Here is a 10,907-nt window from a genome sequence, read left to right as displayed (position 1 = left end):
CTAGAATGTGACTTTAAATAAGGACATTATGTGTAGGACAGTGTAAAAATCTTCATCTACAGTCTTGATCAGCTTCATATTCAATGCAAGTTATTCATTATTTAATTATGGTTTAGGTTTAGGTTGAGGAACTTGAATTAACATCTACTAAGTGAATTAGATGCCTCAATATAGTTTGATGAGTGTAGCACAGAGGAACACGAGTGACCTGCACAGAGCTCTGGAACATCTCCTTAAACACCTTAGGGATGAACTGGAATGTCAACTGTGTGCCAGGCCTTTCATATCCGGTATCACTGACCAATCCCATATTATTGACTGAAGTGTTATTTTGACTAGTGGCCACAAATCCAACATAGACAGTCTGAAATTCTGAGTAGAGGTGGTAAAGTAGCAGCTGTTGTAGCTGCAAACGGGCCATGTTCATATTAATGCCCACGGTCAGCTGTCCACATATTTTTGGTCACAGAGTCAGGCCTTTGAAAGAGATCTGGAAAAGTGGAACTTTCATCTTCATCGTTGTGAAAGTGCTCTGCCTGACCAAAGTTGTACTTGTGATGTACATCACATGGGAGTGATCACGCCCTCTGCAAAGCAATCACGCTCTGCTAGCTGCACATGCCCGACCCCGACATCTGCTACGCTGCTACTTGTGCCACCCTTGCCCTGCCCAGCCTGATGTGTGACCACAATGAGTAATGCAGCACTGCCTACTTTTGTCACATTTTGCCATTTATTAAAATGTATGGCCAAAAGTGTGGACACCTGAACATGATCTTGTCAGATGGAAACTGGTTTCCATAATACAGGATTTGTGTCGTGGCTTGCATCAGCATTCCAATTTCGTTCCAAAGATGTTGATTGGGGTTGGGGTCAGGGCTTTGTGCAGGCCACTGCAGTTCCACAAGAGCAAACTGGTCAGATTAAAGTCTGAATAGACCTAGCTTTGCACACAGTCATACTGAACTACTAAATGGTCCATCCCAAACTCCTGGCACAGCATAAAAAGCGTCGCACTTGTTTTAAATAATTGATTTTTAAAATCAATCAGCAATGGCTGTGTCTAAACAACTAGTCAATCAGACTTTTGGGTATATTATGTACTCTACATGTACGAGCACCTTGAAGGTCAGAAAGCTTTAATTGTTCATCAGAACATTGCAAGGTTCTGCCCATCAAACAAGCGAGCATCTCTTCCTCTGGTCCAAATTGTCTTGTAGAAAACAGGATTCATCTATTCGACCTCCTTCCATCGCTCCAATGCCCAGTTCCAACGTCTGCGAACCTTTTGGAAAGACCCTTTGGAATAGAGGCTGAGCTAAATAATTTTGATGGACATGCTTTTGGAATAGAATGTCCAACAAGCTCACGGTCAGGTGTCCAGATTAAATTCAATTGTTGTGGTTTTGTAGATTTTAATGAGACACATTGACCTCACTCCAGCACCACTCACTCACCTTCTTTATTACCAAGCACGGGTTAGTACAAAACAGTAGAATATAAAGTGATGGGATCATAAATGGAAAATACTATATAGTGTTTATTTGTCCTATACAGTCTGGCTTAGCGGGACAACTGAAATAAGTGAAGGGCTGAAATAAAACAAAATCTAAGCCCATCATGCTTGACTCGACAAGCTTCTGATGTATCTTATTATTAATGCTTACCGTGGTAACTCAAATCAGTTCTTATGACTTCAGATCTGTGGCTTGTTTACATGTGGTTTTGGGCAGGATGAAGAAACGTAGCAATCAGACGAAATAGCTGTTGCTTATGGTTTAACCTAAGTAAATTAGTGTAAACAAAGAGTACAAAATATCCAAATGTCCGAAGGTAATTGTGCAAAATTTGAGAAAAATAAAATGTATAGGGCTCTACCAGTATGGACTGTTTGTTATAAAAATTTGAAGTAAAAATGTTTGTTGTTTGGTCAATGTGAATGAAAGTTGCTTTTCAAAATTATTTGCCCCCCTTGTCTATAGATGGGTGACAAAAAACATTGAGTTGAGAAATGCTCTGGCATACACTGTAAGAATGGTACAGGTCTGAATGTTTGACGCCAATGAGAATTCATATCCACTTGCTTAATTCGGGGGGTTGACAGCACCCTATCCATATTGCATTAGGGATCATAGAACGCTCTCATGAGTATAAAAATGACACAACTCGCCTGTAAGCTCAAGCTGAAAACGGACGCTTGGCACCTAGACTCACAGCTGATCGTATGATCAGTGAGAAGCGACTGATGCTTCAGTGTCTCAGATCTGTACTCCAAATAAAAAACAACTAATCTGTCTGCACAATTAACACACACTTGAGGACGAAAGTCCACACACTGGCTGCTTATGAAAAGTACAGTACTGTAGGATTTGTCTGCCTGAGTTTGTATTGCTGGTCTTTTCTCTGCCAGTCATGAAACCTGGCGGCTCTACAGAGACGACGTCTCAATCCGAGGTTTTTTAACGCCACATAATTTTTGTGCATCTTCACCATTGGCAACGTCATTTAAAGGCTCCTGCTTACAAACGTCCGTCGTTTCATTTTCTTCTTTTTGCTCTGTTTTGACTCGGTCCGTATTCTTTACGTCATCCTCTTTCTTCGCTGTTTTTCTCTTCAGCCCAGGTTCTTTCTTCTCCTCGATCTTCAGCTCGATCTTTACTTCCTTTTTCCAGGCGCCGAAGGGCAGGATGTCGGCGTCGCCCCCGGAGAGCTCGCACAGCGTCGGCCCGGTCCAGTCTGGGATCTCCAGGCCCAGGAGTTTCATCAGCTGCTTCATGACCTCGTCCACATAACCATGGATTCGCAGGTGGGCGTGTTTGTCCTGAAACAATGAAATGCTACAGGTAACGTCACAAGTGTACAAGAAACAAAATTATATGAATCAGTTTTATATCCTGCTGTGGACTGACATCTTTCCAACTGTTACATGGCAGCATTGTGTGTGCGTGTTGTGGTGGAAAATTAATGCTTATGTACTAAATCCCCATAGTCATATTATTGAATATATTTAGTGTAACTTAGTGGATAATCACTGGCATTGTTCTGAGTGTGAGTAAGCAGATGTTGTGGATGTGGAATGGAATGTGCTCACACTCCCAACTGCAAAAGAGCTGAACCTGCTAATAACCAATTCTGGCAGCTAGAAGAAGAAGCACTTCTAAAGCCTAGATGAATAGAACAGTATAAATACATAATAAAAAGAGAACGCTTTGTCCTTTTGCTGTGATACTGCTGTAATCGTGTTGATAAACTTCTTCAAACCAGTCGAGTTGGTAATTCTATGGTGTATTCTAATCATACATTTTCATAAAAGTGTGTGTGTGTTAACTCACATGTTTTGTCGACTGCAGGTTGACTATAACCACTTTGCCTCCGGTACGTTTGGTCAGAAGAGGCAGATCCCCGCTGGGCTTAATTTGCAGAGACGTACCCAAAGTAAGAGCCAGGTCGGCTCGTCTGCACGCACACGCACACACACACACACACACACATATTGCACTGATCAAAAATGCATTGGCATCACTGGATTATACCGCTTCACGGACCTGTCTGGCTTAGAATAAAGCTCTTGAGAACGACATACGCACTTTCCTACAAATCAGACTCTACCAGGTCACAAAGACTTTGAAGTCACAAGTCAAAGACTCACGAGGCTTTGAAGTACGTCTGTGGAAATGTGTGCACATTCAGTCAAAATAGTATATGTATAGCTGGGCGGTGATGTTAAGTCAAGAAAGTCTCAGCTGATGTTCCACTTCATTCCAAAGCTGTTCAGTGGAACTGAGATCAGGGCTCTGTGCAGACTACATGTCTTTATAGAGCTTTCTTTGTGCACAGGGCCACAAATGCCCTGTTAGAAGCATAACTTCCCGTACATATTTGATCTATTACACCTGAAATACGTTAATTCAAAAATCAGAAGGGGGTGTCCCAATACTTTTGTCCATATAGTGTATGAGGGGTAAATTAAACAGCATTTTCCCTTAAATTGTATTAGGCTGGACAAAAATCTGATGAGCTGCTGTGTTCCAAATACCACGCTGTAAATGTACTACTGTAAATGTACTACTGTAAATGTTTAGCTAAATTACCTTGACATCAATAGTGTGGTTAATATTTGGATTCATATGTGTAGTAAATAGTGTGCGGTTTGAAACGCAGCCCTCTGTCTCAGTAGCTGAAACAGCGCCGTTCTGTTGTAAACATTACACACACATTCGGGAAAACAGTCCACATACTTGTAGCTCTCAGTTCAAAGCATTTATAGGCATGAATATCACTTATATATCAAGTTCCTTATGTTTTCAGAGGAGCAGCCAGAATTTGTGAGTAGACGGACCCCTCATCAGGGTGTGGTTACATAGCAAGCAATCCCTAAGATCCCAAAATGACAAACGACTCGGTAGAAAGACTCCAAGTTCAGTATGCAAAATTAAACACACACACACCCACTCTCACAAATCTACCTGCTGGCCTCGTTGGCCCGGTTCAGGTCACGGTCCGGCAGCGAGTCCTCCCAGTCCAGGATCGTGCTGATCAGCTTCCCCCTGTAAAGCAGCAAACACACCAATCAGACGCATGTTATCACCCGACACACAGACCCACATGAACACAGACATACTGCAGGTAAGAACGTACTAACCTGCAGGCCCGGAGTCCTCTGGAACGGGTCTCTTCACAATAACGGCCGGTGGGTTTGAGACCCATGACCCCGATGACTTTCTCACGCACGTACTGCCTGTACAACAACAAATGTAAGAATGCTCCTTTCTGTTCCAGCATAACTTTGCCTGGACTCAAGAATACTTGACTGAATAAGCACAAATTCCCAAAGACATGGTGGAAAACCTTTACAGAGAAATGGTCAGCTGTCCAAAGATTTTTTTTAGCCATTTAATGCAATAAAATTCTACATAAAAGAACCAAACATAATATTTCATTTTCACCAGTGCTTTATCATGGTCAGGGTCATAGTGGGTCCAGCATGAGGCAGGGATACACTTCCACAAGGTACTAATCCATAGTACGGCTTAATTTAATAGTATGCATAGTACGCAAAATTTAACAGACCCCCACACCCGGCAATCTATCTGGCGGCCTCGAGCACAAGGCCTGCAACTGTCAGCTTCCGAGGAAAAGCTAGCAAAGACGTACATGAATTCATACGGACTTAGCAGGGGAGAGTTAGAGACATCAGTACAAGGACAGACATGCAAAGAGACATTACACATCACGAAAAAAGCGTCTGCAGAAAGAGACTCTTAAAGTGAAGGACACTGAAGGTGAAAGACAAAGAAAAACATATGAAATATAGATAATATAAAGACACATACTTGCCACATTTCTCACATTCTTCTACAAACATGTTTCCATGAAGCTCAGATAAACGATCCCTAAAAAGAGAAGGGTGAGAAAACACAGGATTTGACTGTGCATGTGCCAATCTGAAGCAGATACAGCACTCCAAACTGTATTAATATATAAATACTAAATAATACTTTATATTCACATAATACTAACCAGCATGACATTTGTTCCACACCCAAACCTATATGGCTGAATGAGCTTTCAGGTACTGATCTCTGGTCAGCCTATAAATGGAATCTGGGATTCGTTCTAGCACGCTGAAGTACTGACCATGCTGTGTTACAGTGATCATCAACCATTTGCTGGGAGCAAGGCAGGAATACCCTGGACAGGGGACTAATCCATCACAGGGCTTCAGCCATCCACAGCTTTATTATAATCAAGATCGCAGTGGTTTTAGTTTTCTTGGAATCACAATGCAGTAACACACCCGGGACAGGACGCCAATCATGTCTGTATATAGACGCCCAACCGGCTGCCAATACTGTTGAGAATTTAAACCCTGGATCCTGCTGAGCAAACAGAGCGCCCTAACCAAGAGTTGCCAGATCAAAGCCTCTTCTTTACAACTTTATGTTTTCCAGGGGTTTCAATATTTGTGAAAAAAGACAGCATAGTAATTCATAGGAAACAAAAATGATTGATTAGCTCATTTCTGTAAAGGCCGTTGATGTTTACCTGGGGAAGCCGGAGCGCACATGAAGGCCGTCTACGTTCTGGCTGATGAGGTATTTGAGGTAGCCGGCTCTCTGCAACTGAAGCAGCGCCATGTGGGTCAGACTAGGCTTCGCCTCCTCGAAAGTGGTGTCAAACTGCGGAGACTCCCCCTTCTCCTCCATCGTCCACACTCCTTTAGGACCCCTGCAGGAACACAAACACACACACACACACACACACCGCATGCATAGGTCAGTGTGCCTCACAGGTCCTTATATGAGCATGCACCATACATGCATGTTTATTTATTTATTATTTTATAAGCTACTCCTACCACATAGATGCACTTTGTGGGTATACAATTACAGACTGTAGCTCATCCTTGGCTCTGTACACTTAATTTCCTATGATAATGCCCCAGACGATGTTTGGGTGAAGGTCCATTCTAAGCACTGCAATAACAGTAACATGGTAATGACTTGAAAGACTGTGTTGCTCTGGTATATGTGTATACGGTGTAGCAGTGTTGTTGTTTTTTAATACTGTTTAAACTTACTGACCTCCTTGTGTCTTTTTTATGGCGATATGTTTGACACAGTTTTGTTTTTTTCTTTTAAAAGGGTTCAACTACAGAACTAGTAAATGTACAAATCCAGGTCATGCATTTCCAGTTGGGAGGCAGCAAGAGAAGTCTTGTCCCCAATGACAGGTTTGGCAGCGAGAACTGAGAGGAACAGAGATGTTTTTTATAGATGCTTCTTCTTTTCAAGCGCCCCTCTTGATCATTCTTGTGTCTGAAATGCCACCAGTGCAGGAGGGCTTTTTGATCTGAGCAGCTCAGAGTGAATAAAGGAGGGTTATTAGGTCAAACGACTGAGCTGAGTGAAAGATTGGTGCAGGAAGGAACAAAGATAGAAATATACGAAAAGAAAAACCAGAGTTATATAATTATTAGGCCTTTTCGTCATTAATGCATATGCAATTTGCTGTGAAATTCAAAATTTAAGGTGTGTTTTCATTAATCGTTTTATCCTGGACAGTGATGCAGCGGGTCCAGTTCCACTGTGAAAGGCTGGGCGCAAGGCAGGAATACCCTGGACAGGGCACCAATCCATTACAGGGCTTCGGCCATCCACCTCCTTATTGTAATCAAGGTCACGGTGGGTTCATTTTCTCTGGAATTGCAATGCAGTAACACACCCCGAACAGGACGCCAACCCCACGTAGGCACAGCCAATTATGTCTGTATTTAGACTACTGACCGGCAGACAATACCACTGGAGATTCGAACCCTGGATCTGCTGAGCCCTTAACCCTCAATTGCTTAGACAATATACTGTCACTGTACTGTAAGTCGCTTTGAATAAAAGTGTCTGCTAAATGCTGAAAATGTAAATGTGTTTAGCGATTTAACATTTTTCAATTCAGTTAGCAATCGGTTAGTCGAAATATCAAGATATCGAAGTGAATTTAGTAGAGCCCTACAAATGACCCATTCTATATCCAGTGTTTTTCCACGTGTGTTTTTCTGTATGCATGATTTAGTGTATGGAGGCAGCTGGAATAGCTGGAACAGCTAGTTATAAAAGAGTCCACATACGTTTTTCTCAGTGTGTGTTTGGGAGCTTTTTTAGAATCCTTTTATCTAGCTGGGTGCATGTTTATTTACAGTTTGCTATTGAGCTCTATGTATCTGCTGTGTTTGTTTTCCATTTGTTTTCCAGGCTGCAGCAGGATCGTGTGTGTAGATCTGGCAGGTGTGTGTACGTGTGTGTGTGTGTGTGTGTGTTTTATCTGTCAGTCCCACGTCACTTCAAGATCGCTCCTGTGCTTGACAGCTTTGCACAATAGAGCACTGAAGGCTGTATAAACAGCCACTCTTCCCATTACTAGTTTTAGACACACGCCTCTGTTCCTGGTTGCTCCACACAAACAAGGCTTATACAAGCCGATTTTCATCTACTTTCACACATTCAGAGGGCATCGAGGCCTGGATTGAGCACTAAAACAAGACTCTGACGCTAAAGCTAGAACTGTGATTTAAGCCTGGATCAGGAAGGACCTCTCACATTTAAAAAATAAAAACTGTGCCCACTCAGGTATAAGGACCAGAATGATGCACCGTGGTGACCCCTACATACAGGAGCAGTCAAGGAAAAATACAAATAGATGATTTAATGTACATCTGTACACATCTGTCCCCCTCAAACACACATGCATTTCCTTCAATTTAGATATACTGTACACCATATGGGCAAAAGTATTGGGACACCCATTCTAATTACTATATTCATGGGTTGGTGATGCCAAGCTCTCTAGTTCCATCTACTGAGTTATCAATGGCATTACATTATCTGCCAAAGTTCTTAGCGAGGTACTTGGGGCTAAACATATTTAGTTCTTTAATACACACAGTTAAGCTCAGCATCTGTTCTACTTCTACATGTATAGAAGGGTGGAAAACAGACCATAAAAACCTGCATCATAAATTTTGGAATGTTTTGCTGTTTGTTCTCTATTTAATTACATTATCATCATCACTGCTACAATAATTAAAGCTTCCACAATCAAGAATGTGTTGATTATTAGAAGTTTAACCAACCAACAGAAATAAGGCCCACATGCCCAAACCGTCTCAATCTCACCTCCCTAACATCATAGTTAGTTAGTGTTTAGTTTTTAACGCCATGTCTGCCCTTTGGGCCATGTTCATGGCAGGACAGGTTGTGATCTGTCTTTTATTTACTTATTTTTTATATGACTTAGAGAAGTTATGTCTGTTGTCTTTGTATGTTTATTTATATGTGTTGCTTCGGTTTTGTTAATGACAGGAATTTTAGGAGTGTTGTTGCTTTTGTCTTGGTAAAGAGTTCCTTTATGGTTTTTGCTGATGAGATTAACCGTTAACCATTGAATGATAATTGTTTACATTTTTGGCATTTAGCAGACACTTTTATCCAAAGCGACTTACATTACAGTCACAGAATACAGTCTGAACAATTGATGGTTAAGGGCCTTGCTCAAGGGCCCAACAGCAGCAACCTGGCAGTGGTGGGGCTTGAACCAGCATCCTTCTGATTACTAGTCCAGTACCTTAACCACTAGGCTACGGCTTGCCCCTTGCTTATTAGTAAAAAGAAATTGGTCATATTTGCACCCACATTAGGACCTTTCTGCATCACCTTGGTTTGATTCAAAAAAAGAAGGGAACATTGTAGCTTAGCTGTTACCTGAAGTCTGGAATGCCTACAGAAGTGCTGATTCCTGCACCTGAGTGCACCACCATGTACTGTGAATCTCTGATCAGCTGGGCCAGTGTCTCCACTTTATCTCGCAACTCTTCTGGCTTGTCGAAGACCTGAAAGAGACGAGTAGCATTAAGGAGATAATTAGACAATTAAAAACTTTTGCAATTACATTACTGTTCTAAAAGGTGCCAATTATACAGCAAAGTAGCCTATGATTTTATTTCTGTTTATCACCTAGATTAACATTAAAACAAACTATTCCGCCTATCACTGCTGAGATTCACATAGCAGTTCTGCAAGTGGCAGTGTTACTGGACTTACTATTTGTGACAAGGGCTGAGGACTTCAGAAATCAGGATGAACCTTGGCATAGAGCCACTGTTCTTTTAGATCGAGAGATCTAGTATGAGCATCTTACAAGAATGCCTCTTGGAGACATGGGAAGAACATGCAAACTCCACACAGAAAGGACCCGGACCGTCCCACCTGGGGATCGAACCCAAGACCTTCTTGCTGTGAGGCTGTGCATAGTTCTAAAGCTAGCTATTTCTGCAAACTACCACTATGAAAAGAGAAATACAGAGGCAAAATAACGTCGTTTTATTTACATGTATTAAATACTAATAAGTAAATATTACATTACAGGGAAAATTAATATTCTGTACTCATATACTGTCAAAAATGTTGACAATTACCGATAGAAAACTAGTAGTAATTAGACAAAACCGGTTATCTGCTAAAAGAGTGAGATACTATGAGGCTGCAATCCAAATTCCTACTTATTCCCTACACATGTGCACTATCTGCGGTGTGTATTGCACATTTCTACCCCCTACTCAGTGCACTACATCAACAAAGCCACGTCATTTGGTACGCGTCCGATGAAAGCTAGCTAACAACAAGGGAAACATTACCTCGGGAAGTCCACAGACGCCTTTATCCGCGTAAGGAGATAATCCAGAAGCATAGTTCACGGACATGTTAAAGCGTTTTAAACTCCAAGTTCCCACTGTGATTAATACATGTAAATGTAAAGAAAAATGAGCGTTAATGTAAATCACAACGAGCTTTCTCATGCACCAGTCCGGGTTGTTGTGTTGGTTCTCTGTTCTACGTCATACAGAGTTTGCGTACTACTGTGCACAGCAACGTAAAACGTCACTTAGCGACGCTCATAGATCATTTTACTTTATTAACTATTATCATCATAATTATCATTACTATTGTTATTATTATTATTAGGGTGACCATATTTTGGGTTTCTAATAAGATAACAGTGGTGTGCAAAATTTGGTATCGATCCGAAATCAATACCGATAGTTTTTACTTACTAACAGCAGTTAATTTACTTGTATGTAGGAATGAGCACTGTCATGATTTAAATAAATATTATTGATATACTTTAACAACTAAATTATTTTGTAATTTTTACTTTCTACTGTTAATTAGTTAATCATGTTTATGTTAACAAAGTTACAAACTTCTTAGGCAAATAAAAAGTACTTTTATTATTATAATGAACGAAGTCTGATGTTTTTGTTCAGAACCAATTATATAATAACAAAACACCATTTATCCCTCTCATTGCACGTTTCTGGCTTTTTGTAAAAGAAACAAAAAACACAAAATTATTAA

General features: G+C 41.0%; 1 protein-coding gene across 5 annotated transcripts; it reads right to left on the bottom strand.

The window, feature by feature from the left end:
* Nucleotides 1-1,433: 1,433 nt before the first annotated feature.
* On the bottom strand, nucleotides 1,434-10,322 carry sirt6 (sirtuin 6). 5 transcript variants are annotated; one of them, XM_062987942.1, is made up of 8 exons: nucleotides 10,187-10,322; nucleotides 9,255-9,382; nucleotides 6,046-6,228; nucleotides 5,334-5,393; nucleotides 4,643-4,738; nucleotides 4,467-4,547; nucleotides 3,333-3,456; nucleotides 1,434-2,821 (listed from the first exon to the last, which is right to left on the bottom strand). In XM_062987942.1, the coding sequence occupies exons 1-8, from the start codon at nucleotides 10,250-10,252 to the stop codon at nucleotides 2,429-2,431; spliced, it is 1,131 nt and encodes a 376-aa protein (XP_062844012.1). In that variant the 5' UTR covers nucleotides 10,253-10,322; the 3' UTR covers nucleotides 1,434-2,428. The 5 variants fall into 5 exon arrangements, with proteins under 5 accessions (XP_062844012.1, XP_062844017.1, XP_062844013.1 ...); XM_062987947.1 differs by lacking the exon at nucleotides 10,187-10,322 and adding an exon at nucleotides 6,359-6,476 and having other exon boundaries at nucleotides 9,255-9,311; XM_062987944.1 differs by having other exon boundaries at nucleotides 2,500-2,837.
* Between the last annotated feature and the right edge of the window lie 585 nt (nucleotides 10,323-10,907).

Source organism: Trichomycterus rosablanca, chromosome 25 (assembly GCF_030014385.1).
Source record: "Trichomycterus rosablanca isolate fTriRos1 chromosome 25, fTriRos1.hap1, whole genome shotgun sequence".
In the NCBI taxonomy this organism is placed as follows: domain Eukaryota; kingdom Metazoa; phylum Chordata; class Actinopteri; order Siluriformes; family Trichomycteridae; genus Trichomycterus; species Trichomycterus rosablanca.
The sequence above is the reverse complement of the archived record's forward strand: the minus strand, read 5'-3'. Positions and strand labels throughout refer to the sequence as shown.

Bases quoted from the DNA above. Each gene is read 5' to 3' on its own strand.
- sirt6 (XM_062987942.1), bottom strand. From the start codon at position 10,252: ATGTCCGTGAACTATGCTTCTGGATTATCTCCTTACGCGGATAAAGGC. The intron at 5,394-6,045 runs GTAAACATCAAC...TTCTCTTTTTAG, and splicing joins GTGCGCTCCGGCTTCCCCAG to GGATCGTTTATCTGAGCTTC. The intron at 3,457-4,466 runs GTAGATTTGTGA...GTGTGCGTGCAG, and splicing joins CGGGCCAACGAGGCCAGCAG to ACGAGCCGACCTGGCTCTTA.